This window comes from Cygnus atratus, chromosome 21, assembly GCF_013377495.2.
Source record: "Cygnus atratus isolate AKBS03 ecotype Queensland, Australia chromosome 21, CAtr_DNAZoo_HiC_assembly, whole genome shotgun sequence".
Taxonomy (NCBI): domain Eukaryota; kingdom Metazoa; phylum Chordata; class Aves; order Anseriformes; family Anatidae; genus Cygnus; species Cygnus atratus.
The window spans coordinates 1,198,263-1,224,494 of record NC_066382.1 but is presented as its reverse complement, the minus strand read 5'-3'; the positions used below and the strand labels follow the sequence as shown (position 1 = coordinate 1,224,494).

The window sequence follows — 26,232 nt, the reverse complement described above, 5'->3', positions numbered from 1 at the left end:
CCAATACTCAATGCCTTCCAAGACCCATCTCTGGTCTGCAAAGCCCTACCTTCCTATTCCCCCAAAAGCATGGTGCCTTGGCAGGCCCCTGGTGAGAGCTGCTGCCACCTCATAGGTGGAGCATCACGGCTTCCAGTGACGCTGGCTGCCTGCACTGGGATGGCCATGGAGGCTTCCCTCTGTGAGGACTGCTAGTGCTACATGCTGATAGCTCCACTTCAGACCCTGCTGATGTGTATTAGCTGAGCAAAGACATATGCGCAATCTGGCTCATTCTTACACAAAGCAGTTTATTTCCTTTCCTGATGGTAGCAGATGTGATCACATCAGCTCAATTCCTTCTTCAGTTACACATTTGCAGCTGACCAGACTCATCCAATGAGGTCCCCAGGAGCAGGACTTAGCCTTTTTGGAGCCAAATGGCCCCAAATAAATCCCCTAAACTAGTGAAATTAGCTTCTTGGTAACTTTAAAGATTAGAAGTTCTTATCTTGGTGGAAGAAGTGAACAGCCCCAAACCTGCTGGTGAAGGTTGCTGTGACTCAGTTGCACCAGTTCACAGAAAATGGTGCACAAATGGTGCCAGCTGCAGGTTTCGCCTCTTTCTTCCCTTTTCCAACCTACAGAAGTGACCCTGTCTCCCTCCCCACCCAATGAGGGGGGCTGCAGGCAGTACTCACGGTAGCATTGCTTGCCGTCCGCCCCTAGCTCGTAGCCTGGGCTGCAGGTGCACTTGAAGGAGCCGCGGGTGTTGAGGCACTGGTGAGCACACATGGCCAGCCCTGCCAGGCATTCGTTCACATCTGCAAGGGATGAGCAATTAGGAAAAGCAGGTTGTGTGTGAAATGTTCCTTCGAAGTAACAAGTGTTTACTGTCTTCGAGTTTTTCCAGCAATTTCTTGTACCCTAAATCCTTCACTGGGGCCCAGACCAACACCATTAAGGGTTCAGAACTACTGTGAGGCTTCCAGGGAAATCCAATCACATGAAACTCAGGTGTTTCAATCCTTGAGCAGGGCTCCTGGGCAGACCCCAACCAAACCTCTTCATGCTGCCCCTCTGGGAGACTCAAGCTTCACTCCATTAAATTCACGAGTTGGCATTTGCTAAGGCTGAGCGCTACTTTAAACGGTGAGAAAGTTGGTTTTCTCCACAAAAGCTCTGCTGTGAGGCACTTACCTTCGCAGGCCTTGCCGTCGGGCGCCAGGCTGTAGCCGGGGTGGCACTCGCAGCGCACGGCCCCGCGGTGGTTGTGGCACTGGTGCATGCAGCCCCCGTTCCTGTCAGCACACGGGTTCCTCACTAGAGGTCCAAGAGAAGAGGCAGGCTTATTTCAGACCAGTCCTACTATTATTGGCATTACACTTACGAGAAAACAAAGCATCAAGCAGTTATGGATAGTGAAAAAGTCTGCAGCCCATGGAAGACCGTTCTCCACCATGGCAATCTCTGCTCATGTTCGCTGATCAGAGCAGCCTAGAAGTTAGTCTGACTGCAACCTTGGTGGGCCTCCAGCTCCTAAGAGTCTCCTGCTGCTGGTGGAACAGCGTAAAAGCCCACAAGGTTTGGCTATGGCTGACAGATGGCTGCTTCTGCAGATTTATGGCCAGACACTCTTCCAGCAAACTGAGGGCCGGAAAAGATCAAATGCAGCAATGTGCTATAGGTGAGGGCAGAACCGTTACGGTGACTGTGGGGCTGTGTGTGGCCATGAATTTAGTAGGTGAAAAGGGGAGAAGATCCTGTCCCACTGTGACATGCTGCTGTCCTCCACCTCTCAGCAGTGTGTGCCCTGATACCATTTCATTTTAGTTGGCTGCACTCCTTCAGCTCTTTCTTGACTTTTAGAATAATGTGCAGAACGTGTCCGTGACAATATGTGCACAGTTTTTATGGAGAGACGCAACCCCACCTGAGCAGGCAAGTGCAGCATCCCCAGGGGTTTCGTCTTAACCATTTAATTCTTCCCCTTCCCTTCAGGGCAGACAGGACTCAGAATCTGGCATGGCCCTCGGCTGCCTCTGAAATACTCTAGTTATCTGAATGAGGCAGCAGAAAGCTGGGGGCTCATATCCAAATCTATCTGCATTTCAGGTGGGAGACCCAAGAGAAGAGGGCTGTCCATGCCCCCACCCTGCAGAACAGCCCACGAGAGGGTTGCCCGTGCCCGGGGTGCCGCGGGGACTCACAGGCGCAGCGCTTGCCATCCTCCCTCAGCTGGTAATTGCGGCGGCACCGGCACTGATGCTGCGTCAGCGTCACCTGCACGCAGTCGTGCTCGCAGCCGCCGTTGTTCAGGGCGCACGTGTTCACCGCTGCGGGGAAAAGGACGAGAAATTCATTGGGAAATGCCGTGTCGCCTGGCGAGGCTCTCTTCAAAAGGTAAGGCAAAGCTCACACATTTATGAAGAGCACCGCAAATGAGAATTTAAAACTGGGGCGTGTCCGAACTCTGCTAAATGAAAAGTTCATGGCAAACTTGTTAAGTGTGCTAAATGTGAACATTACTATTTTACTGCTGAAATCCTCACAGGTTTGTTCAGACAGCGCAGGTGTGATGCCACAGCTAGCTCCACTTAATTACTGCTCAGAGAGCAGCACTCAGGCATATACAAGATTTTCTTGCAACAAAGTAACACAGAAAATTAAGTTTCTGGCTTCGAGCAATGCAAAAGACACCATTTACCCAGGGCAAGGCCAAGCAGGCACCATCAGCTCTGGGAGCATTCAAGGAAAAGTGTTTTCAGGTGCACCCTGCACATCTGTGCTTTGATCTGGTGTAATGCTGCCCAGCTCGGTGCTTCGGCTACAGGACCTCTGCAGGAAAGTCAAGCTGGCTGTGCTCGCCCACATCGCAGGAGACTGATGCTGAGCCACCTCCTGAGCCAGGGCTCAGAGATGTGCTGGCAGGAAATGTGATTTCCCAGTAAGTGCAGGCGGGACTGGGAACTGGGACTCCTGCCTGCTGCTCCTGGCCGTGCCACAGCATTTCTGTGTGGCCTTGCGCAAGGCGCTCTCCTGCCCAAAGGATTTCAGACAACCAGAAAACAGAAGGTTTTGCCTAGGTTACAGCAAAAAACAGATCTTATGACCGAAGATGTGGACTGCCTCCTTTTTTTTTTTATTTTTTAAAAGCTTACTTTGATTAACTAGCTTTAAAATAGCATTTCCCCCCACTCTGATTTTACAGCCCAGGACTGCTCTGCAGGATGAGCACCAGAGGCGTGATGTTTGGCTGGAGATGTCTGCACCTTGCAACCAGTATGTGGGCAGAGTTTACCTGCAGTGATCCAGGAGCACCGACCTGGAGAAACCTGAGCTAGGGAACAGCACAGGGAAGGACTTCCTGGACCGGCGTTCACAAACTCATGACACATTTTCCAAATTGATGACAGTCATCTCGTGCTGCATGGGCGGGACACAGCCAAAGCCCTGCACAGCCTGGGATGGAGCTGCAGACCTGGTTCCCTTAACCAGAGGGGCACAAGTGGTGGCCCCCCGCGGTTCTGACCTGTTCTTCACACTGCAGAAGGAACCAACGTGCTGACTCTGAGAAACGCTGTGAGGAAACTAAAAATCCCTCTAATGAAGGCCACGTCTCTGCAGACCAACGCTTCAGGTAGTGGCGGTTCTTGCACGGCTCAGAGCGGGCAGCGTGCGTCTGCCAGCAACTCTCATTGCAAGGACTGGCTCCTGCAGCAGAGCTCATGAACAGATGGGACGAGGGCCAAAGGAACATGTTCATGGGGGGAAAAAAGCAGCCAAGAGATTAAATGAGATGTCAGTCTCCTGCTTTTATTACTTGTTGGTCAAATACTTGCAGCCTTTTCTCTCTGCTATCAAAAATCCTCTCTGGACTTGAATTTAAATAGCAGGAAAACAGATTTTTCAGCTTGCTTAGTGCCTTGCATTTACCCTCCTGTTTCACCTGAGCCTTTCAGCCAACTACAAAATTTAAAGCGTATATTCTCTAGATAAAATACCAAAAGTAATTTCATTAATCCTCTCCTGTATATTACTGAAAACCAAATATTTGGCAGGGTGTACAAGAGGGGGAAAATAAAAGGCAAAACTGTATAGTCTTTTTTTCTGCAAATGCTTCCCCTGCAAAAAATATGCCTTGACTCAGAGCTGAGAGCTCTCTAATTTCACAAAGTGAACTTCCCTTCGTATGCCTCTAATTAACTAAACAACATTTTGGAGAATAAAAATGACTTAATAGGGTCAGAGTATTGCCATACACAGTGTACGGCTGGAGCGAGAACTATCGGTTTGTGTTAGCTCTGCTGACATTGTTTCCTTTAATCCGTTTGGAAGGAAACAACAGAAGTACTTGACGTTACTGGAAAGTTATGGGTCAGGCTTAGAGTGCTTCAGCTTTAGCAGAGATGGGTGGTCATTTAAGATATTCTGATACATTAAAGTGTCTAATAATGCATATTCAGAAACACATAAATAATGTGTTGTTCTTGGAGTGCTTTTTTTTAAATAATAAAGTAAAACAATGCTGAAGCCTGCCAAAACATTCCTTCTTATGGGAAAAATACTTGGCCAATCTATAACAAGCCAACACATTTCACATTTAAAATAACCTCCCAGTATGCAGTTATTCTATGAATGTGCAATCTCAATAACTGCCCTCCTTGCATACCTTTGAAAGACAAGTTTTTAGAGTGGAAAAACCCAAAGTTCAGATCCTTCTTCATTACACAATTTAAGCAGACAGAGGATGCCAACAGAAGTTCTGTAAGGTTCAATACAGCAGGTTTTCCAAAAAGGCAACTTCTACACACAAGAAATCAGCCTTTCCCCGGCCTGCCTTTACCACGTGCTGAGGCATGATGCCCACGCAGTACCACGGGGTAGCTGCGTAGACAGATCCTTGCAGTGGCAAAAAGTGCAAAATGCCCCTTGCACGTCAGGAAACATCAAACTCTCTCTATGCATGAGATGGCAACGCTTGGCCACGACCAGCAACTTAGGCAGGACAAGAACTGAAGGGACCCGCACGCCTGTCCCCACAAGTCCTCCTCACCCAAAGTCCCCAGAAGCACTGACCATGGGGCTCAACCAACGCCATCCGCACACCATGAAGAGGCATCAGAGGTGAAGTGGTGAGAACACAGGGGTCTTCCAGATCATTTTGTGTCCCTTTGCATTTCTTTCAGTGTAGGTTATTTGCTAGCAAATTTACTCTTGGAGCCTAATAACCCCATCTGAGCCTCACGATTCTGCGACTGCACACGATGAGTAAGAGCCCTCATGCTCCGTGTGCCTCAGCCACCGCGGGTACATTCCAGACCACGACGACTAATGGGAACCAGAAGTCCTCCCCTGCCAAGAGATGTATGGATGGGGAAGGAGCCGCTGGCATCACGGCCTGTGCAGTGCTTGCAGGCTGTACGGCGTCATGGCACACGCACGACGAAGGGAGCAGAGCCCTGGCGTCCCGCCGCGCTCAGCACGCAGCCACAGCAATGCACGGGCTGGCAGGAGTGCTCCTGCAGGTCCAGAGCTTTGCTGAGATAGGAACGAATTCGAGTTAAGAACAGGAATAACGAGGAAAAACAAATGAAATGTTAACATTGTCTTGGGTGTCGTTCCATCAAAGTGAGGGCCTTCAGCTCTGGGTCTCCTTAGTTGGCTTCTGGCAGAGGAACAGCCTGCAGACCTCGCTGCTGGCCTTGTTTTAATTACGGCTTTTTTTCTCTGTTTACAGAACCACTCTAAAAATATTTCCATTCCCAGATGCTTTTCCTAGCTTAACTTTTCTGTGACAATGCTGCCAAATCCAGTGTCATCTTGTACATCACGCAGCTTTTTGTAATTAGAGTTCAGACAGATTTTCCACAGATGATATTTCATCGTCTGCAAGAGGATCGCTGCTGCTGTCCCCTCTGTCTGCAGGGATGCAGCATTGCTGAAAGATGTTAAACCTGAGCCTGGCCCTCCTGGGCCCAAACAGACAGAAAGGGAACAAAAAAGGCACAAAAAGGGTCCCCCGGGCTCCTCCAGGACCAGGGAAGAGGCGAGCCCAGCAGATCTGAAGGCACCCAGGCACTTCGCTACTTTGCGAGGCAGTGCATGCACGACTCGGGCTCTTCCACGTTCCCATCCCTCCAATATCTCCTTTCCTCCACATCCAAGTAACCTGCCATCAGAAGCAGCGAGCTAATAGCTGAAAAATAACTGCAAACAGACGTCACTACAATTCAGCATGGCATTTGCCTTTTGCAGCTTCACAGAAAACCGCTGACTCCAAGGAAGGGCTGAGTAACACTGCTGGACAAGGAGCTCGAGCTCTCTAAAATGTGCAAGTTGCCTCTGTAATACATGCAACTTAAAAACCTCTAAGAAGTACAATCACCCTCCTGCGCACACAGTTCAAGCCTGCACAACCCCTGATGGCATCGTCCTTCTGTTCACTAAAAATCCCTGCTATACTTGGGATTTCTTCACTTGCAGCACTCTTAATATACAGAGGGCTACACCATGTAATCCCAAACTGATTTATTCTAACCTCAGACAATTTCCAGAAACATGTGTGTTAATACAGACCATCTCGCTCCTCTGCAGGCCAACGAAAGCAATTGGCTCACATTAAGTTCTTTGCTTTGGACTGGAGCTCATCCCCCCACTGAAGCCGTGTAGAAGGACCTGAAGATGTCAGCTCCCTGCCTCCTGCCCATGTGGTTCTGATAAAGAAAGAGGTAATTTCAGGACTTCCAATGTCTCTTTTTGCTCTATTTCACTTTCAACAGAAATGCCTGCTCCTTTTTCCCCTCTCTCTTTTGCATTAAAGTCATCAGCAACTTGCTAGAATAGGACGACAAAGACACGACAAACGAATCTCGCACAACCAAGCTGCAGGCTACCCAAAGCACCGCCGGTGGCTGGGGTCCCCGTGAGACGGGGAGCAGGACGTACGGAGGGGCTGCAAGCTGTCTGCAGCACCCACACGCACACAGTGACCTGCATGGTGCCAGGGGCAGCCGCACCCCGAGAGCAGCACAGCGGGGTCGCAGCCCCTGCTCAGCTCCCGACACCCTGGCTCCGTCCTGGCCATGGCTGCAAGCCTTTGTTCTCCTCCTGCACCACAGGAATCACTGCGAGGCTTTCTGAGCCAAGCAGCTATTTATACAGAACCGCAGTACGCTTCACAGTAAATTGCTTTTAAAGGTGCCTAAGCAACTTCCGAATTTTTGTGCTGATTTATCCCTGCGTTGTGCCTGGCTGTAACCACCTGCAACACTGAGCACAAAGGTGTGAACATCTACCGAGGGCGCAAAGCCATCAAGAGAAAGCAGCAAAAGATTTTTACCTGGTTTTCAACTCTTTGACCTCTTCAGGAATAAAAGAGACTTCCCTCGTACAGCTGGGGTTAATGGAAGAGGGCTCGTCACCTGCACCGGGCCCACGAGCCGAGCTCCTCAGCTCCAGGGGAGCTGCATGGCATCGGGCAGTGCTGCAAGTTAACCAAGGCTTTGTGGCTTGTGTGGCGATTGGAAAACATTTGAAGAATTACAGCCGTGGTTTTATGGACTTTAACCAGAAAACTCACAGCAACAATCCCCGTGTGCCGCCAAAATGCTCTCTGCAAAATCCTCTCCTGTGCTGCCTGTGGGATGCAGCGGCTCTGCAGAGCGAGGGGACGGAGTGGGGAGGCTCGCTGGTGCTCTTATTCCCATCTGTTTGATTCTATTTAGTGGAAATATTTAAATTGCAATTTTTAGCTGCACCGACTCTTGCCTGCAAATTCAAGGAGATCTCAACCTTAAGCAAAACACATCTTTTATCAGACTGCAGAGCCACACAGCGACTGACCCCCGGTGCAGCTCCAGCGCTGTGCTCAGCCACGACCCGAGAAAGGGGTCAGGGTGGTGTAAAACAGCCCCTGGCCAGCTGCAGCACTGGCGTGAGACCACCGCTGTCTGCAGCACTCAGCCCAGCCCGGCACCAGAAACCTGCCCACCGGCAGCGGGGATGGAGCCAGCCTTACAGCTACGGGGCGTCGCGGGCACTCCAGCACTATGCCGAGTATTTGGCAGAGAAGCAACCGCTGATCGTGTGCTCTTTTCTGAGCTTTTACAAGAAAAAGATGTTTACATCCATCCCTCGGCACAACTGCCTTAATGGGCCCAGCACCGAGCCGTACTGACGGCAGGATATATATATCCGCGCACACATACATGTATATTTCTGTCACAAAAGCGCAAAGAACAAAAGCCACCAGTCCCGAGGCAAGGAAGCCAGATTGTGGGGGCTGCTCTTATTTTAGAAGCCGCAGTAGGCAGCGGTGCAGCTGGAGCTGGCACCCGCTCCGCACCCCCTGCAACGCGGGGCACGGATCCTGCCAGCAGCGCTCCCCGGGGACCTGCCCCTGGGGTTCCCGGAGCAGATCGGGTTTCACCAAGAGAGACCCCTTAATTCTGGCGGGTGCATTCCAGCGCCGAGCACGCTGTGCGCGTTATGGCAAACGTTTAATGCAAAGCAGGTTTGCAGCGCTCAGAGCCAGCAACACGGCGTGGGGACACCCTGACACCCGGACCCCACCGGGCAGGCTCTGGCATCACAGCCGCATGAGCAGGTAAACCCGAAGCACAAAGAACAGACATTTAAATGTTTCAAACACGAGGCTCCTCCCTGCAGTGTTCCCTTTTACACTTTCTTTGGAAATAGTTTCACCTTCTGGGGCTGACCCTGCTGGGAACAGCAAAGCCTCCCAATGGTCAGCAATTTTTTTCCAGTTTGTCTCCTGTGTTATTCAGTGAGGCAGAGGTGACAGGATCACCGTATGCCACCAGGACAACTACATGCTGTAAAGGCAATTATTACATGACAGACCACGTGCTTACATGCAATCAGTTGCAACACACTGCCATGAACACAAGCTCATGTGTTCAGTGCTAGAGCACTGGGAATATCTGGCTTTTCTTCTTTATTTGCAACCCTTTTCTTTTGGGTTCTTCCAGTGACCTGCGCGGCACTCACGGCCTTGCACCCTAAGTGTCCATCTCCCTGAGACTGTCAAGTGTAGCCACAGAGTGAGTGCAGACGCCGACAGAGTCATGTCCTTGCTGTCGTGGACATGGTGGTGCCCCTTCCCTAGATGGTTTTTTTCTGCTCACATCACCATTCCCAACTGGAGCACACATGCTCACAGTTGTTTTCAGCAAACTTCAGAACGTGACTGCATTCTGAGAAAATCCAACAAATGGTCTTTGAAATACCATCGCCCAGGAATTCTTTCCACTTGTATGAATATATCCCTCAAAAAAATGTAAAAATGTGTCAAATAAAACTGTAAGAGAGAAGTGGTTTAATAAAAACAGCAGCAGATGCTGGAAGGCAGACTCCAAGCTCCACCCCGGTGTCTCTGAAACACTGCTCTGGGGCAAGAAGGCAACGATATTTCAAGAAATCAGCCCAGAAATCAGCCACAGACCTGACCTGGCATCCAAGTTACAAGGCCTGGACATGCACTGTCCATGCGGGCTGCTGACTCACACCTCAGGGGAGCGGGTTTGGGGATTTTTGTGGCCACAGTTCCACACGTAGCCATGCTCATTTTCAGTTGTTTGTTGCACCTAGTGCCTGCCATGCAGACAAGGCAAGCTGGCTGAGGTAAAAACGAAGACTGACTTGAACCTTTGCCTTTAAGAGCATCTATTTTATGAATGAGTTTTGAAATTCCATATCTGATGCTCCCTGTACCGAAAACAGACGCACCAAAGCACTGTGAGCTATTTCTCTTGAACCAGAGTAGACTAAGGAACTGCAGGAAGCCTAAATTGCACATGGCCATTGTGAAGAACAGGAAATATTATGAACCCAGCCAGAGAGACATATCAAAAGAAACTACTGGGATCCTGAGAAATAAAGGAACCGGTAACCCATCACTGTCGTATCAAATTTCCTGCTCAGAATATGGATGCGAGTACATAAGCCAACATAAGCCATTTACAAAAAAATTACAGGTATGAAGAAAGATACAAAGAATTAGACATTTCCAGGAAACTGAAAAAACTTTGGCTTACCAATGCAGGTCCTGCCATCTGTGTGCAGGCGAAAGCCTGGCTTGCACTCACAGTAATAAGATCCAAGAGTATTCACACATCTGTGCTGGCAGCCCCCATTGTGAACCTGGCACTCATCAACATCTGCAGAAGAAAAGGGAAAAGGAAAAAAAAAAAAAATCAGAGAAATGGGCATGACATTATCTGAAGGCAGAATTATTTATCCTCTGTTGAGCGACTCCAGATTTGAGAAACGAATGCAAAAGGAACAAGATAGTTATTTCAATCATGTTTAATCAGCCAAGCTATTTAAGAAATTTCAAGGACAAGCATGCAATCAGAAAAAAATGCATCTTATTTGTCAATCAGCATAAACCATCCTTCCTCTTGTTCAACTTGCAGCAGTCCCAACTCCCAGATGGAGGCACATCGCCCTCTCACCAGGGAAGAGACTGACCGAGCCAACTGCTGCAATGCTTTCCAAGAGGCATTCCCTCTCGGACAAGGAATTTATTAATATTTTCATTTCCTTGCTCTTCCTCTGTTGAAGATAGGCTGGGCTAAGTCCATTTGTTACCTAAATACTGCCATTAGTGGTGGGAGCAAACACCTAATGTTAAGGGCTGAAGTGAGGGGCAACAACACGACACAGCAAAGTTTAACAGCTCAGTGCCTCGGCAGCAGATGTGGGGATTCTGCTGAGTCAATCTCATCCTCTCCCAGCATAAAAACCACCTTCTCTGGAGCTCAGCGATGTGCTGAAGGTGAGAGCATCCTGCCTCCCCCAGCAGCGCTGAAGTTCACCCAGGCAATTCCTGCCCTGACGTCCGATGTCGAGCGTGTAGGCAGCAAATTTGCCAGCTGCACTCGTACAGTCACACACAAGTAACTGGTATGCATGGTTATATGCACGATTCTGAAAGCAGAAACTGTTAGCAGGGTGAAATGCAATGTCTGTATGTTCTGCACTAATGCTCCCTTTCCTCCCTCATAGTTTTCATGGCTGAATGGAGAACTGAAGAGATGGTGTTTACACGACATGTGAAATGAGCTGACATGTTTCAGGATGAAAGACTGAACTTACGTGTTTTACTATCATGTTTCTCATCTCAGTACTTCCCAAAGCGTTTAACACATCTCACGCCATATATGCCTGGAACTCTCTTACCTGCTGCTGAAACGCAGCAGAACCTGGGCTGTGTGGCAAGGAGCTACGCTCTGTATCGCTCTGCGGCTTTAGAGACAAGAAAGCAAGTTAATACCTGCATCAAGTCCACGATTAGCAAGGATTTGTTCATAATTATATGATATTCAAGAACATGATTAAGTTCAATTTGACCCCAAATCATTTGCATTAGAATGCAAAGGTGAGAATCCCAACCACAGCTCCTCACCTCCCTCCCCAGCTCTGCGCAGCTCCGTGACCAGAAAACCGAGGCACGGCTCCTACAAGAAATCCACTTGGCCAATAAAATTTTGCATGTCTATTTCTATTGTTAAAACTATATGCCCTTGAACAAAAGACAGTCTCTGTGCCAGAAAAGCCTTCTGCCAAATGCTGAGCAATCTTTCAAGAGTTGAAATGGGAACAAGCCCACAAGTTCTTGATAAAAAAAAAAATATCCTGTTATATTTTATTATCACAGCTCCAAAACCAAGGAGGTGGACAGCAGTTGGTTAGAGAAAGAGATTAATTCCTGTTTCACAGACCTTAAGTTGCCCTTAAATACTAGGAATAATTTCTAGAGCTGAGAAGAAATTTAAAAATCCGTGGAGCTCCAAGCTGCACAGTGCTAAGATGCATATCAAAAGCTTGTCAGAGGCAATCTCAAGTTCCTGAGATGTAAGATTCCTCCATATGGCTATAATTAGAAATAACAGCGATGTATGTGGTTGTAGCCGTGCAGCTCCTTAATTCCTGCCATGCGGGTGTGCGTGTGTACACATATACATGTGCACTGCTTCTCAAACCAGGGGGGATCAAAGATCTCCAGACAGATGGAGGAACCAGATCACATTCACAAGAGCAGCAGAAAAGCCAGCCACCGATTCCTTCTTTCAGGGAGAGAAAACTTGAGTAGCTTTGGGTCTGTTAACGTTTCTGTGCACTTTCTGCATAGAGGAATCTCCGGAGGCTGCTAAGTATCGAGCACAAAGCTCTTTCAATCCAGCCTCTTTGGTCCACAGGTGACATTTCTAAACAATTTCATAGCAATACACAGAGTTCAGAAACAAAGTAAAGGGACTGGGATGACAACTGACAAAAGTAATGAAATTAGCAACTCACAGGTCTGCAACTCACAGTGGACATTCAGGGTAAGGGTATGTATTGCTTGAGTTTACTTAGGGCACTTTAAACAACACAAAAAGCCGTTACTGAAGCTAAACCAGAACTGAGACTCTTGCTTGAGGACGCAGCACTTTGAGACTGTGCTGCCTAAGAGCGATTTGAATTTGCCATGACCAAAACCCACATTTTCAGTACTGAAAATGTCATCCTGCAGGTACAAAGCTCCCAGCCCTGACAGCACCTGGCTGCTCTTTGCACACTCGGTTCTGCCTGCTGTGGTATCACTCACCCCTACCAAACCCACCTCTTTACTCGTCAGAGCCTCCCCGCTCTCACTGAGCTCCCCGGAGCTTTTTGAGCAGTACGTGATGGAAGGATTAAAACAATTAGCGCAGGAGCAGGATTTCTGTGTGCACGGCTGGTAAGCGTCCCAGGTGCAGGAATTAAAGCGGGTGAGGGATGCTGGTTCCTGCAGTGCCCCAGAGCTCCTGGATGGACAGACGGACGGCCGACCTGTGCACGCAGCAGGCACGGATGCCTCTGGCACAGCGCAGCACATTGAGCAAGAGGAGTCGTACAGCTCCGTGCCGAGCAAAGGACGAGCACATATTTGTCAATGAGAGTTACTGATGAGATAAAGAAACATTTCCCCAGTGAATCACGGCAGGGCGTTGCCTCTAGCTGTGTCTTTGCAGGCAAGCGGTGCAAAAACCTGCTCAGACCTCGCCCCGGCCCCGTGGCTGCGTTTCGGGGCTCCTCGCTCCTTCCTCCCCGTGGGCAGAAGCTCTGGGGACACCCAGGGCATCCGAAACCACGGGAAAAGGAGAATTGCAACCTCCACTGGAGCCATTGCTGAAATTTTACCTTAATTACCATCAGATTATTTGCCAAACGAAATTAAGCTAGCAGCAAACGGACCGGGGTGGGGAGGGAACAGGAGGGCAGGAGGGAAAGGTGGTGGCTGCTCGACTGTGTGTTTGGGATCTATGCAGGAACAACCCAACCGGTTGTCTCCTCTGAACACCTTTCAAGTGAAGGCTTCGCACTGCTTAGTGCACCTAGGAAGCCCCGAACAGAAAAGGAGGACAAGGGAAACAGAAGAAACCTGAGGAAATGGAGACTGTTTGAAGAACGAGTAGACATAAACAGTTATTGCGAGTTATTATGAACTATTATTATTTCCAGAAATCACAAAAGCATATCATGAGTAAAAGCAACACTGCAATTTCTATTCTGCAGGAAATATTAAGCACTCATGTTGCTGGGGACCAACATTTTCTGTTCTGAATTTACTCAAGAATGGGAAAACTGGGGGTAGGGAAGTTTTTATATGGAGTAATAAAATTATTTAAAGGACTGAATTTAAAGGACTGTTCTACCGCTGCCCTTCAACTTAATCTGAAACCGTGAAGTTTTACTGTCAGAACAAGTTACTGATGTGTTGAATACACTTCTTACTTTCACCCCATTACTTGTGCTCAGCAGTTAGACATCTCCTCTCTGAATGTCTGCTCTCCTCTTGTGCTTTTCACACCCTGTGCTCGCACAGCACCGTGCCCACGCGGCCCCTGCCCCTCATCCCCACCCTGCCCTCGCTCTGCCTCTGTCCCACAGCAGCAGCACCACCACCTCGCATAGCCAGGCACGTCTCACTTCTCCTGCTGGAGTCTCATCTCCTTCTGCTCTGAGATTTTTGGAGGTATACCACGTGGTCGTGAGGCCAGAAACCTCCAGCCCCTCACACCCCTGTCGGGAGGGCAGCGACGCTATCCCCTAAATATCAAGCTTGTGTCTTTAGGATCAGCACCACGGTGCGCTTTGCCGAACCAACGTGTGCAGGTAGGAGGGCGCAGCGGGAGGAGCTGGGAGAGCTGCAGCGAGCCACCGAGCGCTGCCTCGGAGCACGTCCTGGCAGTGAGGACTGGCAAAAGGACGTGAGGCTCCGTGCGATGCGGTCTGTGACATGCCGAGGTGATTTTCCTACTGGAGAGCTAACAAAATCTGGTTGAAATTAGCGTGCCAAGGAAGGAAAATGAGAAGCACGCAGGCTTCTCCTCCACACGGGCACTGAGCAGGCTGCAGAGCACTGAGCACTGCCAAAATCCACCGAGGCGGACCCAAAAACCAAACTCAGCAAGAACCTGGAGCGGGGCTTGGCGCATGGGGTCGGAAACAGGAGCTCACACTGTCATCCGCACAGGCACGAGGCTCACCAGAGCAGCAGTGGATGCTCTCACCACCCTCTCCTCCTACCAGAAAGGATCCTTCCCACCTCAAGCAGCAGCCACACCGGCCAACAAGGGTCATGCCGCAGTCTGAGGGCAGGCAAGAAGAAAAAAAATGCAAGACCAAAAAAACACAAGACCAAAACAGTGCAAGACCAAAACAAGCAGAGGGTGTGAGGAGGAGGCTGTGATGACGCGCGCTCTGACCACACACGGGCCCTTCATGAAGAAATACTGAGATTTATCTTGAACAAGAACTCCGTCAAAGGAAGGAAAGTGGCAACAGCAGCCCTGCAAATTACTGAATGTTTTGTGCAGATGCAGTTTATCTCCTCTGAGAGGCTGAGGAGGAGGAGAGGAATCCCAGCTGTAAGCAGACAGCAGATAGGCTGTGAGGGTTCGCTCGGTCTGGCTAACCAGGCTCTAACCCTTGTGGCAATTAGCCTGGATTACTGAGCAGAGCTGCAGGGAAAAGGTTAATTAAAATCCGTCGAGATGAGCACGTGTGGGATTCAGCTCCTTTATCTTTTCAGTACCAGTTCGTTAAAGCTATTTCAGCAGTTTTAGGGAACGGTGAGGCTGGAAGGAGATGACCCAAGCAGGGTGCTGGGGTGCCCCGCAGTGCAGCACGGCCGAGGGGCTGGGGGCACAGCCCCATGCCAGGATGTGTCAGAGCAAAAAAACCCCTGCATTCCTTCACCTCTTCCTTGTACTGCATGAATCCAGCATGAACTTGTATTGCACAGTCCCCACAAATAAGCCGCAGACACCAGTGCTCCTTCATCCACTTTGGATGGCCAAAATGCCCCCACAGCCTCAGCCGGTGTCTTGTCGTAAGGCAGCCTTGGGAAAGCCCTCAGGGCTCACACAGCTCCAGGGAGTTACACCAGGCTTGCTTCCCTTCCGCAGCAGCCTCGCCTAGGCAGGCAGGAGGAGCTCGTGGCTCTCTCTGCACACACCTCTGCCATCCCCGCTAGCAGCAAGTTTCCAAGAGCACTTTGAGAGCAGATGCGCTGATAACAGCCCAATGCATTCCCAATCATCTGAGGACATGGAAACGGGTCCGGGAGCTGTTTTGCCTCAGTTGCAGGCTTTGTCCTCAGCTCACCTTTCTTTGCCTGCAGGCGCTGCAGCTGGGAGCGTCGCCCCGCTCCCGCTGGTGAGCCTTGCCCATGTTTCACTCTCCCGATGGCACCGATAACCGCGCGGTGCTCGGAGCGCAGCGGAGGCGCACGTAACGACGAGCAGGCAGCCGCCTCTCGACTTGCCGCTGCACTCATCCTCTCAAACCTTCCTTCGCAGCTTTACTTCATCCCACTTCTCCATGCGGGATGTCATTTTGAACGGAAAGCAAACCCGCGCACAGGCACTTCGGTTCAGATGCTGCGCTGTGCGCGAAGCTACGAGCGCGGTGGCCAACACAGAGCTGGCAACTGCCTGGCTGATGAACGCACAGGGCGCCCGTAAGGAGCCCGCAGCTGATGGAAACCCTGCAGCCAAACAGAAGCACCCAGCTGTGCCATATGCTGCTTCCTGACACACATTAGAGGGTCACGGAGAGAACACCAAGGTTCCAGGTCTGCTCCACTGTGACAATCTCATGCAAGCCCCTGGCAGAGAACAACGGTCTCTCCTTTAAAGGTTAGCTGCGTGAGGACATAATCCATAGCACCGCAATTAGTCACCCTACACGAACACAAGAAGCAAACAGAGCACTGTTTGTACACAGCATGGATTTTAAAACACTCAAGGCCCCAGTGATATGCACACCACCATTACGCAAAACACCTCTTTGCTCGCCGTTAGTACAACAACAACGCACAGTGCAATGCAACCACGGCAGCTCCTTGCGCTTGCTTTGCTTTTGCAACCATCTGACAATGAAACCACGTCCGTGTACAGGCACGCACTGCCAGGACTGGCAAACGGGGCTGCTCTCCAGGTAAACCAGCACCTGCTGCTTCAAAAATCATACAACCAAAATGTCTAATGCAACCTATCAAAAAGGCCTTGCCGCATGCCCCCGAGGACTTCGCTGCGCGCAGAGCCGCCAGCTCCGCTCAGTGACGACCTGTCCCGTGCCGGGGCTCCGTGCCTCGGATCAGCCACGTGCACAACAAGGCTCGGAGGGCGGCTGGGCTTAGTGCCGCCTGACGACAGCAGCACCGGTGGTCCTGGGAGATCAGAAGCCAAAAAACCTCGTGCTCTGCGGGGTGCGTGTCTGTGGCTGGCAGGGAAAGGCTCGCCCTGCCGGAGCAGGCAACCGAGACGTTTACCCGCGGCAGTCCTCTCCCCTCCACCTGGTGGCTTTGTCAGACACACCATTCAGAGGAAAGGTGGTTCGTGCTGCAACATGTCAAAAATCCACTTTTCAGAGAGAGAAAGAGAGAATGATGTTTTTCCTTGTTTTTTGCTGCTGTTGTTCTCAGCTAGGTGGGACTGAAGATGATGGGATGGGTCGGGTTTGTTTTGTTTTGTAATCTGCCCCTACTTCTTCGTAAGCTGTGCAGGGATATTAGACATACCTTCTTGGAAGAAAGGCTTATTTAGATTATCTGCCAGAATTTTTCTTGCAAATGTCTGGACACTCGTCTTTTTTGAAGACGATTTAAAAACAAACAAACAAACAAGAAACAGGCTGCTGGAAAAGGGAGCTTAGAGATCACACACTTTGCAGTAGATGTTGTTGTTTTTTTCCCCAGGTTCAGAGAACTTAACCCTGGAAAGAACAGCCAAAAGGCCTGAGCCAAGGCTTTTTGCTCTTCCAGTTGCCTGCTTTAGATGACATTCCTCCTGACCATGAGAAAAATACCGCAGCCTTGCCAGACTGAAAGACACCCCCCACAAAAGCTGGGATAGACACACGAGTGTGCATGGAGCTGCAGACCTGTGGAGCCCAGATCGGTAGGATGAGGAGAATTAGGATCAGGATTGGGGAAGTGAAGGCTGGAAGTTTATACTCCAGACAAAGCTTGATCTCATGAGCTTGTCCTGGAGAAATCGTATGAGCTAATGTAGTTGGATGGAGACATCAAATGCAGTTGGAGTTTGAGATAATCAGCTGATCTATGAATAACAAAACAGTAACTCACCCCAGTTCCGAAGGTCTGCCACATCTCGCACACACACTGATATCACTTTTATAATCGACAGCTTGGGGCATTTATTTATTAGGATTATCTCATGATGAGATAATGCATTCCTTGATGGCTGCATTACTCACAAGCATCCAAAGTCTTTAGTGGACTGCAGCCTTCACGTATTCTCCATTATTTCCTACATCTTCAAGCAACCCCTCAGTTGTTATCTGCTGCTAAATCAGCTGAACATACAAGGATGGAGAGGCAGGTGTATGCGTGCTTGCAGAAGTCACACCTCACTCGACATCCCCAGCTACCACCACACAGAAGCCAGTGCACATAAATACTCCACAAAACCTCCTGGTTGTGTCATTGCAGTGCCTGACTCCGCACTGCACGGTCCGCTAACGCTTGTGAGTTTCTGCTAGAGGGAGGAGATGTAAGAGGCTGCTCTACCAGCCCCAAGAGAGCCGCAGGTGAGCCGCTGCGGTGCAGAATGGCTCCGTCCCCTCCACCTGCAGGGTGGAAACTCGGGCTGGCCAGGCACTGGCAACAGCAGTGGGTTTGAGGAGCCTTTGTTGGGACACTGCTGCTAACTGATGCCAGTAACCATGAAGCCACGTGCCAAGGTGAACTGGGAGCCACGGCTGTCCCGAGCGCATCCCCCAGCTGTAGCCCACGGCTGCCCCTAGCTCCCGACTGCAGCCCCTCTGCCAGAGGATTCCCCACATGCAGAAAGCGACACGGGGTAACACAGAGCTCTGTCCTTTACCAGACTCCACCACAAAGTGCTCATGCGACCCAGAAAAACTCAGTCTTTCAGAGAGAAAGCCAGATCTGCTCACGATAAGCAGTATTGTATTTCGTTTATTGCCCTGGACCAGGGGGAGAGCCTTTGGAGCTGAGCTAAAAACGGATCATCATAACCCAGCAGAGCACATTTATTTATATTAAAACGAGCACCGCAGTAGCTGTCTTCCCAACACGTTAAACCAAGCCACATAGCTGTACAGCAACCGATGGGAAGAAACTCTCGTTTCTTCCCCTCTCTGCCAGAAATGACTTTTCAGAAGAATAAATCTGCCGGAGGCAGAGTGCGGCTCTACGAATCCGAGCCGGCTACACAACCGCGGTCAGATGTACGGCGAGGTCACCGGGCTGTGCCTTCAGCAGCCGCCGGCCCGGGCCCCGACCTGGCCGCTGGCAGCCCCCGCGCCCCCCGAGCCCACCACGTACCCGGCCTCATCTCGGGGGGGGCAACGCCGTACCCCGCGCGCCCCAGGTAGCAGCGGTAGCAGTTCCTCCACAGGTAGCGGTAGTGATTGCCGGCAGCCCCGCGGATGCCACCCAGAAAGCCAAAGCACCAGAGGAGCATCCAGACGTGCCTCTGCTCCTGCCCCATGGCGAGGAGCTGCAAGGAGCGAAACAGCAGGGAGGGGCGGGGGGGGGAAAAACTCCACGAACTGCAGTCCCGCAGCAAGATAAAGGCGAAAGAGCGTCAAGCGGCGGGAGGCGGAAAAAAAAAAAAAAAAAAAAGAAAAAAAAGAAATTAAAAAAAGGAAGAAGGCACCGAAGCGAGCGCGCCCGGGGTGCGCTGTGCGCGCTGCCCCCGCCCCGCAGGTACGGGGCGAGCCCCGCAGGCGCCTCCCCCGGCCCCGGCGCCCCCCCGCGGAGCGAGGCAGCGGCGGCAGCCCCGGGGGGGGGGGAACGTGGGCGCCCACCCGGCTGGGCACGGAGCTGCCGCCAGGACGGACGGACGGATAGATGGACGGATAGGTGGACGGACGGACGCCCCCGGGCAGGCTGGCCAAACCCAGCTCCTCCGGGAAAAAGCAAGGGCGCTGCGAGCCCCGACCTGACCCCCCCAAACTCACCGGTACCCGGCCCTATAACGAGCCGCCCTCCGCCCTATTTCTGCTTTCTGGCAAATCGGAACGTTTCCCCCGAGGTGCCCGGCGTTGGACGGGCTCCTGCTGTCACCGCGCCCCCCTCAAACAGCCCACGCCCGGGGAAGCTGCAACCGAGTGCCAAAACTGCCCTGCGCGTTTCCTAAAATTCTTCATCGACGGAGCTAAATGAGGAACAGCCACTGTGAGCGTTACAGAGAAAACCGTAACGTTACCGTTTCCTGTAACAAGGAACCTCGCGTTTTATTTTACCTTTTTCATTAAGCAAGAAGTAAGAATAGCTTATTGGATTTTCCAGAGGCGAGCTCCAAAGCCTCATTTAACTTTCTGGAATGTTTTGAAACAATGTGCTCACAGGGTTGAGCCGGGGGGAAGAACGGGGCCTGCCACTCTGAGACATTTTAGAAGTATTATTTGGCTGTAGTAAAATTCCAAATTAAAACTTGTGGTTTAGGCTGCAATGAATAGCGTTCCACAGAAAAATTTGAAGCACTGCGAGAAGCTGAATCCAGGGGGAAAATAACAGTTTAAGGCTATTTCTGCAGCGGTTTCCGAAGGAAGGTGGACTCGAGTCACGAGTCCCATTAGCAGATCGATCCAAGCAAGAGCAGCTTCCTAGCATCCCATGGACCGCTTCAGCTCATCCTAACATTCGCCCATTGTAACAGTCCACATGCTTCTCATTAATATTTTGAATTCAACAAAAATATCCAACCCAGCAATTTGTCAGTTGCTTTGCAGAAGAAAAATGCGATGTTCCCAAAGGATGCCGCACATTTTTGGAAGCGATTGGCACGAGCGACGTGGGTGCAAAGCGTTGGTGTGACAGCACCCTACCTTGTCCACAAACGCCTGTCTGCCACCCCCCATGTGTCTGCTGGAGCCCCCATGGACACATGTACGTGCAGCCACATGCTGCCATCCCGCAGGAAGCCACTTTTAAATCTCCTAAATTCTTTGCCCATTTAAAAATATCACACTACCAGACATCATGAATTTTCCGTGCTGGCCAAAGAGCAGTTCCTTGGGAACACCCGTCTGCACAGCGACATTTAAGCCATTACAATGGCCAGTGTTGACACTTTTCCTGTAAATGTTTTTAGTAGTGTCAACATGCAAAAATGAATGTTGCCACAGAGCTATGAAAAACGTTTTAGGCTGACTTCCTCCGTTCGGCAATGTTATTAACATTGTCTATATTAAATTGTCCTTGCCTGGAATGCCTATGAATCACAGCGAGCGCAGTTCTCCAAGTGACTCCCTGGCTCTGCAAACACAAACCCACGCGACCTTTCCACTGGCTCCGTGACCTGGAAATTCCTCCTGGTCGGGCATACCCAGCTCCCTGCAAACACTTCTTGCCCTGCAGAAAGAAATGCTATCATAGCTGCTGGCGCTCAACAAATGATGTGACAGACTTCTTCAATGTCATGTTTCCTTAGACTGCTAAAAAATAAAAAAATAAAGTCATGCGAGGCTCAGACGACCCCCAACGGCTCTGTGGTGCAGCACATGTATCAAAAGCACTTCAGGCTTGAACGTAAACTGAATCCTGCTTATGTAATAAGTTATGCTTGGCCAGGTTTGAGCCAGCTCGAGCTTCCTTGTCACCTAATTAACTTCAGCTGATTAGGTACGACGAATCGGTTTGAGTATTGTAACACGTTCCAATCAGCAGCAAATCATTCTGCCTTCCCGTGGCATTAGCTGGCCGACCACTGGCATCAAGAGGGGTTCTGTACGCAGCGGCTGAGCTGCACCAAACCCTCACTGTCACAGACTTTCATTCAGTCTTAATTCTTAAATGAATTCTTAAAAGAACTAATTCTTAACAAAATGAATAAATTCTCGCAAGAACCCAACCGAGTTACAACTGAAGATGCGGTACTTCCTAGTTCAACAGCGTGTTAGGTCCTGAAGTTCCTGAAGTTAACTCATCCCTGCACGGCCGCAGCTCAGCCAGCTTAGGTGAACACGGGCGGCCGAGCCTTCAGCCAAAGGTACCTGGCTTCTGAACCAGGTTTCTTCTAACCAATTCTACAGTGAAAAGGAAATAGCCGAACAGGCAGCGTGCGGAGCCCAGGAGGATGAGCAGCATGAGACGACTTCCAGACGGGTGCTTGCACATCCCTGCCCAGCGAGGGCCAAGCGCTGGCTGTGTGCCCACTGAGCCCCGTTGTGTCTTTGAGCTTCTTTGCCCTTCCATGGGGATGCTGTCCCTGCTCCAGGGCTGGCTTGCCACCCCCCGTTGCCTGGCTGCTACCACAAGCAAGGTTTCCATCTTATTGATCAGGTGTAACCAAAGGAGATGCCACAGGATCAGCTGCGGCAAAGAAGCAGAAATTAGGACAAACTGGAAGAGTCAGAAGCTTTTTGTTCTTCCAGTCTGAATTCCCTCTTTCGGTCAAGACATGGCTTGTTTCAAAGCAGCCATCGAGCCACCCTTGTTCCATTTCAAAGGGAATTAAATAGGGGAAAATTCCCACATATGGCATTCTGTAATGGCACTTGGGTTAAAAGCAGAGACCTGTTAACAGTCTCTGCTCTCAAAGTCCTCGTGGCCAACGTGGAGCCAGCAAAGGGGCCGAAATACTTAACCTCACTTTTTGAAGCCCCAGATGCTTTATTCAAGCTCCATCAGGATTTCTATCAAGAAAAGCTGAATATTTTACAAACCGTAAACATTAATCAGTGCCTTTTGTCTTTTCTAAACTCCCCCATCTGTACAAACATGGATCTAATCCCATCCACTCTTCTTCGTGCATGCATTATCATCCCGTGTATTTGCAAAGAGTTTCTTATTTGGTGAAAAATAAGAAAAAAAAATAATGTAAAACATGTTGAGGAAGGTCCACCCACTGTCACAGAAGTAAGTGATGGAGGAGGGTGAAAGACTCCTGAGACCAGGCCAAAGGGACACGCACAGGCTCTGCGGACACGACCAATTACAGGAATACATGCAGAAGGATTCACATTGTCTCCCCTAAAAAAAAAAAAATTAAAAAAAATGGCAGGGGGGGAGGTACAGGGACAAAGAATTGTTTGTTTCCACCAAAATCCCGAACCTCTTTATCATCCGAGAAGCTGATCCCTGTCCGGGGAATTCTGGGGAAACTGAAAATATTTTAGCTTGGCTAAGATAAGGGTAGAGCTGTTTATTTCACACATCTCTACGGTGGTACGGAGCCAGGAAATACTTTTCAGTTATTTTCAACAAAACATGACAAATGTACCAAATTGGCAAGAAAGTGACATTTTTCTACAGAATTCTTTAATGTCCAAACCGATATCCACAGCAATGACTCTTTCCCAGTTTGTCAGTGATCTTAGTTAATTATTTTGAATTCTTTTGGACCTCTGCTAAGCAAACCAGTGCTGAAAATATCTGAGAATGCCACCAAAAAGCATGACAACCCTAAGCAGTCGACAGTGCAGCGGGAATTTTCATGTTGTGCTAGGGAATACGCGAGCTTTGAATTCCTAGTCTGCAGGAGCCTAGCAGAGGTGTCTTTCCCTGATATTTCAGTGAATCCTGGAACTGCAATATACTCCAAAAAATATATCTTGTTCTTGGCTCTGATAAGCAAATAGCTCTTTGCATTTTTCTGACTCTCAGCTCCAGCCGCCTCAAACACGCAGCACTTGCACAGATGATAATTCCCAGGGAGAACGGGATGGGAAATCTGCTCAGTGCATAGCAGCCGAGGTTCGAGCTGCAGGAGGTGAAAAGTCCACTTGATGTAAGGCTTGCTCTGGGTACTATGCTAATGCAAATCCCATTTTATGCTTTACAAACACAAAATTGTGTTCTCTTTTTCAATCTGGTTGGAAAGCAGGCGATTTAAAGGGGAAGACAGAGTGATGATATAGACTCATGAGGAGAGCATTCATCTCTTTTGAAGCAATGAAAACACAGCCTCAAGAGACCCAAGATCTCACTCTGAAAGCTTCATTTTTACCCATGTCAAGCTTTCCCTCTGTTACTGGTATCGTTCATACATCTAAGTGTGCAGCAGAACGAGAACACTTTTTCTAGATGACTGAACACCAAAAGCGTGCACGATATGTGAGAGAACAAGAAAACCCGAACGCCTCTCCTTCAGAAGTGTGGCTCGGTCGGGACAGCTCTGCAGCACGTGGCTTCTGTGCAGCCAACACAAACGTGAAGCTCCAGATTTCGCAGCCACACCTAAGACTCTGATGAGATACCAGAGTGTCCCCAGGGTCTAGGGCGAGAAGGCAATGTCGGAGACATCACAAGCCTCCTCTAAGAAGCATCAGCAAAATAATCCTCTACATTTATCATTAAAAGAAACGTTTCTTCTCCACAGACTGGGAACACCATAGCGCTTTTTTATCACAGTGTCAAACTGCTTCCATGTACAATAGCAAACAATCCATTCTGAAGGTAATTCAAACAGCATGTGCGCGAATGCGGGGAGGTGCATTGCACTGCTCAGAGGTAATCTTAAAAAAGATTAAATTAATGGCGAACAGCAGGAGGCTGCAGGCTCGGTAGCTATCCTGTGAGAGGCACTCCAGGGCCCATGACAGTGCCATTAGGAAACGACGTGGGCTTGGGGGGGGGGGTCTCAGTGAGGGTCTTAGAAAGGGAATCAGGCAACAGGCCCTGGTAGCCTAAAGTGCTGCTGGAAAATCATTTTTATGTGAACATCAAGTAAAAAGGCAATGTATAGAGAAAGCAGGCACAAGGTTGTGCGAAGTCTGCGGCTGCTGCAGACGTTACAACTACATGTTCTGCTCAAGCCAATATCCCAGAACTTGGGCATCCTGGCCAAGCTTTACGTTCACATTCGCATTCCATTTTCCACTAGTATCCTAGCACTTCTTGTCTTTCTAGCGGAAACAGTAGTGGGACAACTAATATTAACAGCAGAGGCTGATGAGATTTTAGAAGTTTTACTCTCGTCTTCAATCAAAAGGGTAGATTTATGATATCTTTCCACTAAAATTCCTTCAAGTAAACCCACAAAAGTTGTCTGAATAGTATTAATCCAGTAAAGGCTAAACTAAAAGCTTGTGAAAATGAAAATATTCACATATTTTCTACTAATTTTTCCAAATCAAGTCCAGAATGAATCATGTAGCCCTACCTCCTTCCACAGCCATACCAATACCAGCAGTATTAATACCTTATTACAAGCATTTTTCATTTCATTCATATCTGATGCCATTTTGCATCAATTAAAAAGATGGAATTCTAAAACTACATCATTTCAGATATCAGGAGAGAATTCAGATTAATTGTGCGTTAATAGGCAGTAATTTAAGTAGAAGACAATTAGTACTTTCATTTTCTACAACGTGATAGAACAGAAATCTCTATTTAAAGTGACGGACGCCTCTGCTTAGCTTCTGCTCCCTCTGTCACCTCCAGTCACCATCATCATTTGAAAACTCGTTTCGGGGCAATAACACGGCGGTGCACCGCGGAGGTTCTGAAGAACTGGGACAGGTCCAGCAGGGAGGCCACCAACGTCCCCACCAGCAGCGATCAGCTGGCTCTGCGCCATTGTAGTCCCCAGCAGACAGACCAGCCTCCCTCGCCCTTCTGCGCCAAGTCTCCTGAAGCCAAAGTTGTTTCCTCGCCCTGGTGGGGGCCAGGCCTTTGAGGAACACACCACTTATATCAGCCTGCCTCCCAAACAGAGGTGAGCCAAAACGTCGCCGAACCGTCAGGCGAACGTGGAAAAATCGCACCCCGCTGCCTTCCTTGTTACTTCGCCACAGGCCCCCTCTACTCTTCAGCACAGCCCTAAAAGAAAATCCCGCAGCAGAAAAAGAATCTGGCGGGGAAGCAAAGATGCCACCTATGGGGTCAGAACCAGGCCTGACAGCTGGGGGCCCCCACAAAGCAGAACCTAAACTTCCCTCCTGACCGAGGCCGTGTTCTCCCCACAAGTCCATCTGGAAGCTATTAAGATGTACTGGAGACATTTTCCATTCAAGTGTTTTCACGCCTCACCAAAATACACGATAGCCACTTTAATTAGTCAGAAAAAAACAAAACAAACAAAAAACTGTATGCTGCCAAGGTTCCTGTGCATAATGTCAGCTGGCTACAGGAGCCCAGGCTAACAGACCCAGAGCTCAGCATCCCGCAGTGTGAGCCCAGGACTCAGCTCCCAGGCTTCTCAGGAAGGCTCACGGACCTCCCGGACAGGGAGCCTCCAGGGGACAAGGGCTTCTCTCACCAAGCGGGCTGCAGAACCCCTGTCCCACACAGAATACGCATCCTAGGGAACAATCCTGCATGTTCAGCTGGAAACACCAGTCCCTGCAACAACTGCCAACACCTCCTGCACACTGGACAGGAGCAGGACCAGAGACTGGCAGAGAGACTGCAAGGAGGGAACTGTTGGGCTGCATCAGTGTCAGGCCATTCTTTTATCTCCAGTGACAGACCAAAATCAACCCCAGATTAGGAAATGCTAAATTTCAGTTGGACATGTGAAATATATGGGGAGATTTCAAGAAGATGTATCAGTTGCTGGCAAATTCTTGACGTTTGGCACTAAACAAGGCACTCTGAAAATGTATTTGTACTTAAGAAGCTACTTTTTTTTGTTCTGTAGAGAAGCATTTCCTTCTTAAAGTTGAAAAATGGAGACAAATGCTGTTTTAAGGCATTTGGTCTGGATAGAAGAATAATGAGCTGTACCTTTGCCAAAAATGCATGCTTCAGCCATACTG

The 26,232-nt window shown here is 49.6% G+C and overlaps 1 protein-coding gene across 1 annotated transcript in view; it reads right to left on the bottom strand.

The window, feature by feature from the left end:
* MEGF6 (multiple EGF like domains 6) overlaps positions 1 to 19,228 on the bottom strand; it is a 42,870-nt gene extending 23,642 nt beyond the window's left edge. The window contains exons 1-5 of the mRNA XM_050714907.1: positions 18,848 to 19,228; positions 10,038 to 10,160; positions 2,190 to 2,315; positions 1,180 to 1,302; positions 681 to 803 (exon numbers count right to left, since the gene is read on the bottom strand). Of these exons, the coding sequence (XP_050570864.1) occupies positions 681 to 803; positions 1,180 to 1,302; positions 2,190 to 2,315; positions 10,038 to 10,160; positions 18,848 to 19,013 (661 nt within the window). The 5' untranslated portion in view covers positions 19,014 to 19,228. The remainder of the gene's footprint in view (positions 1 to 680; positions 804 to 1,179; positions 1,303 to 2,189; positions 2,316 to 10,037; positions 10,161 to 18,847) is intronic.
* Positions 19,229 to 26,232: the final 7,004 nt, after the last annotated feature.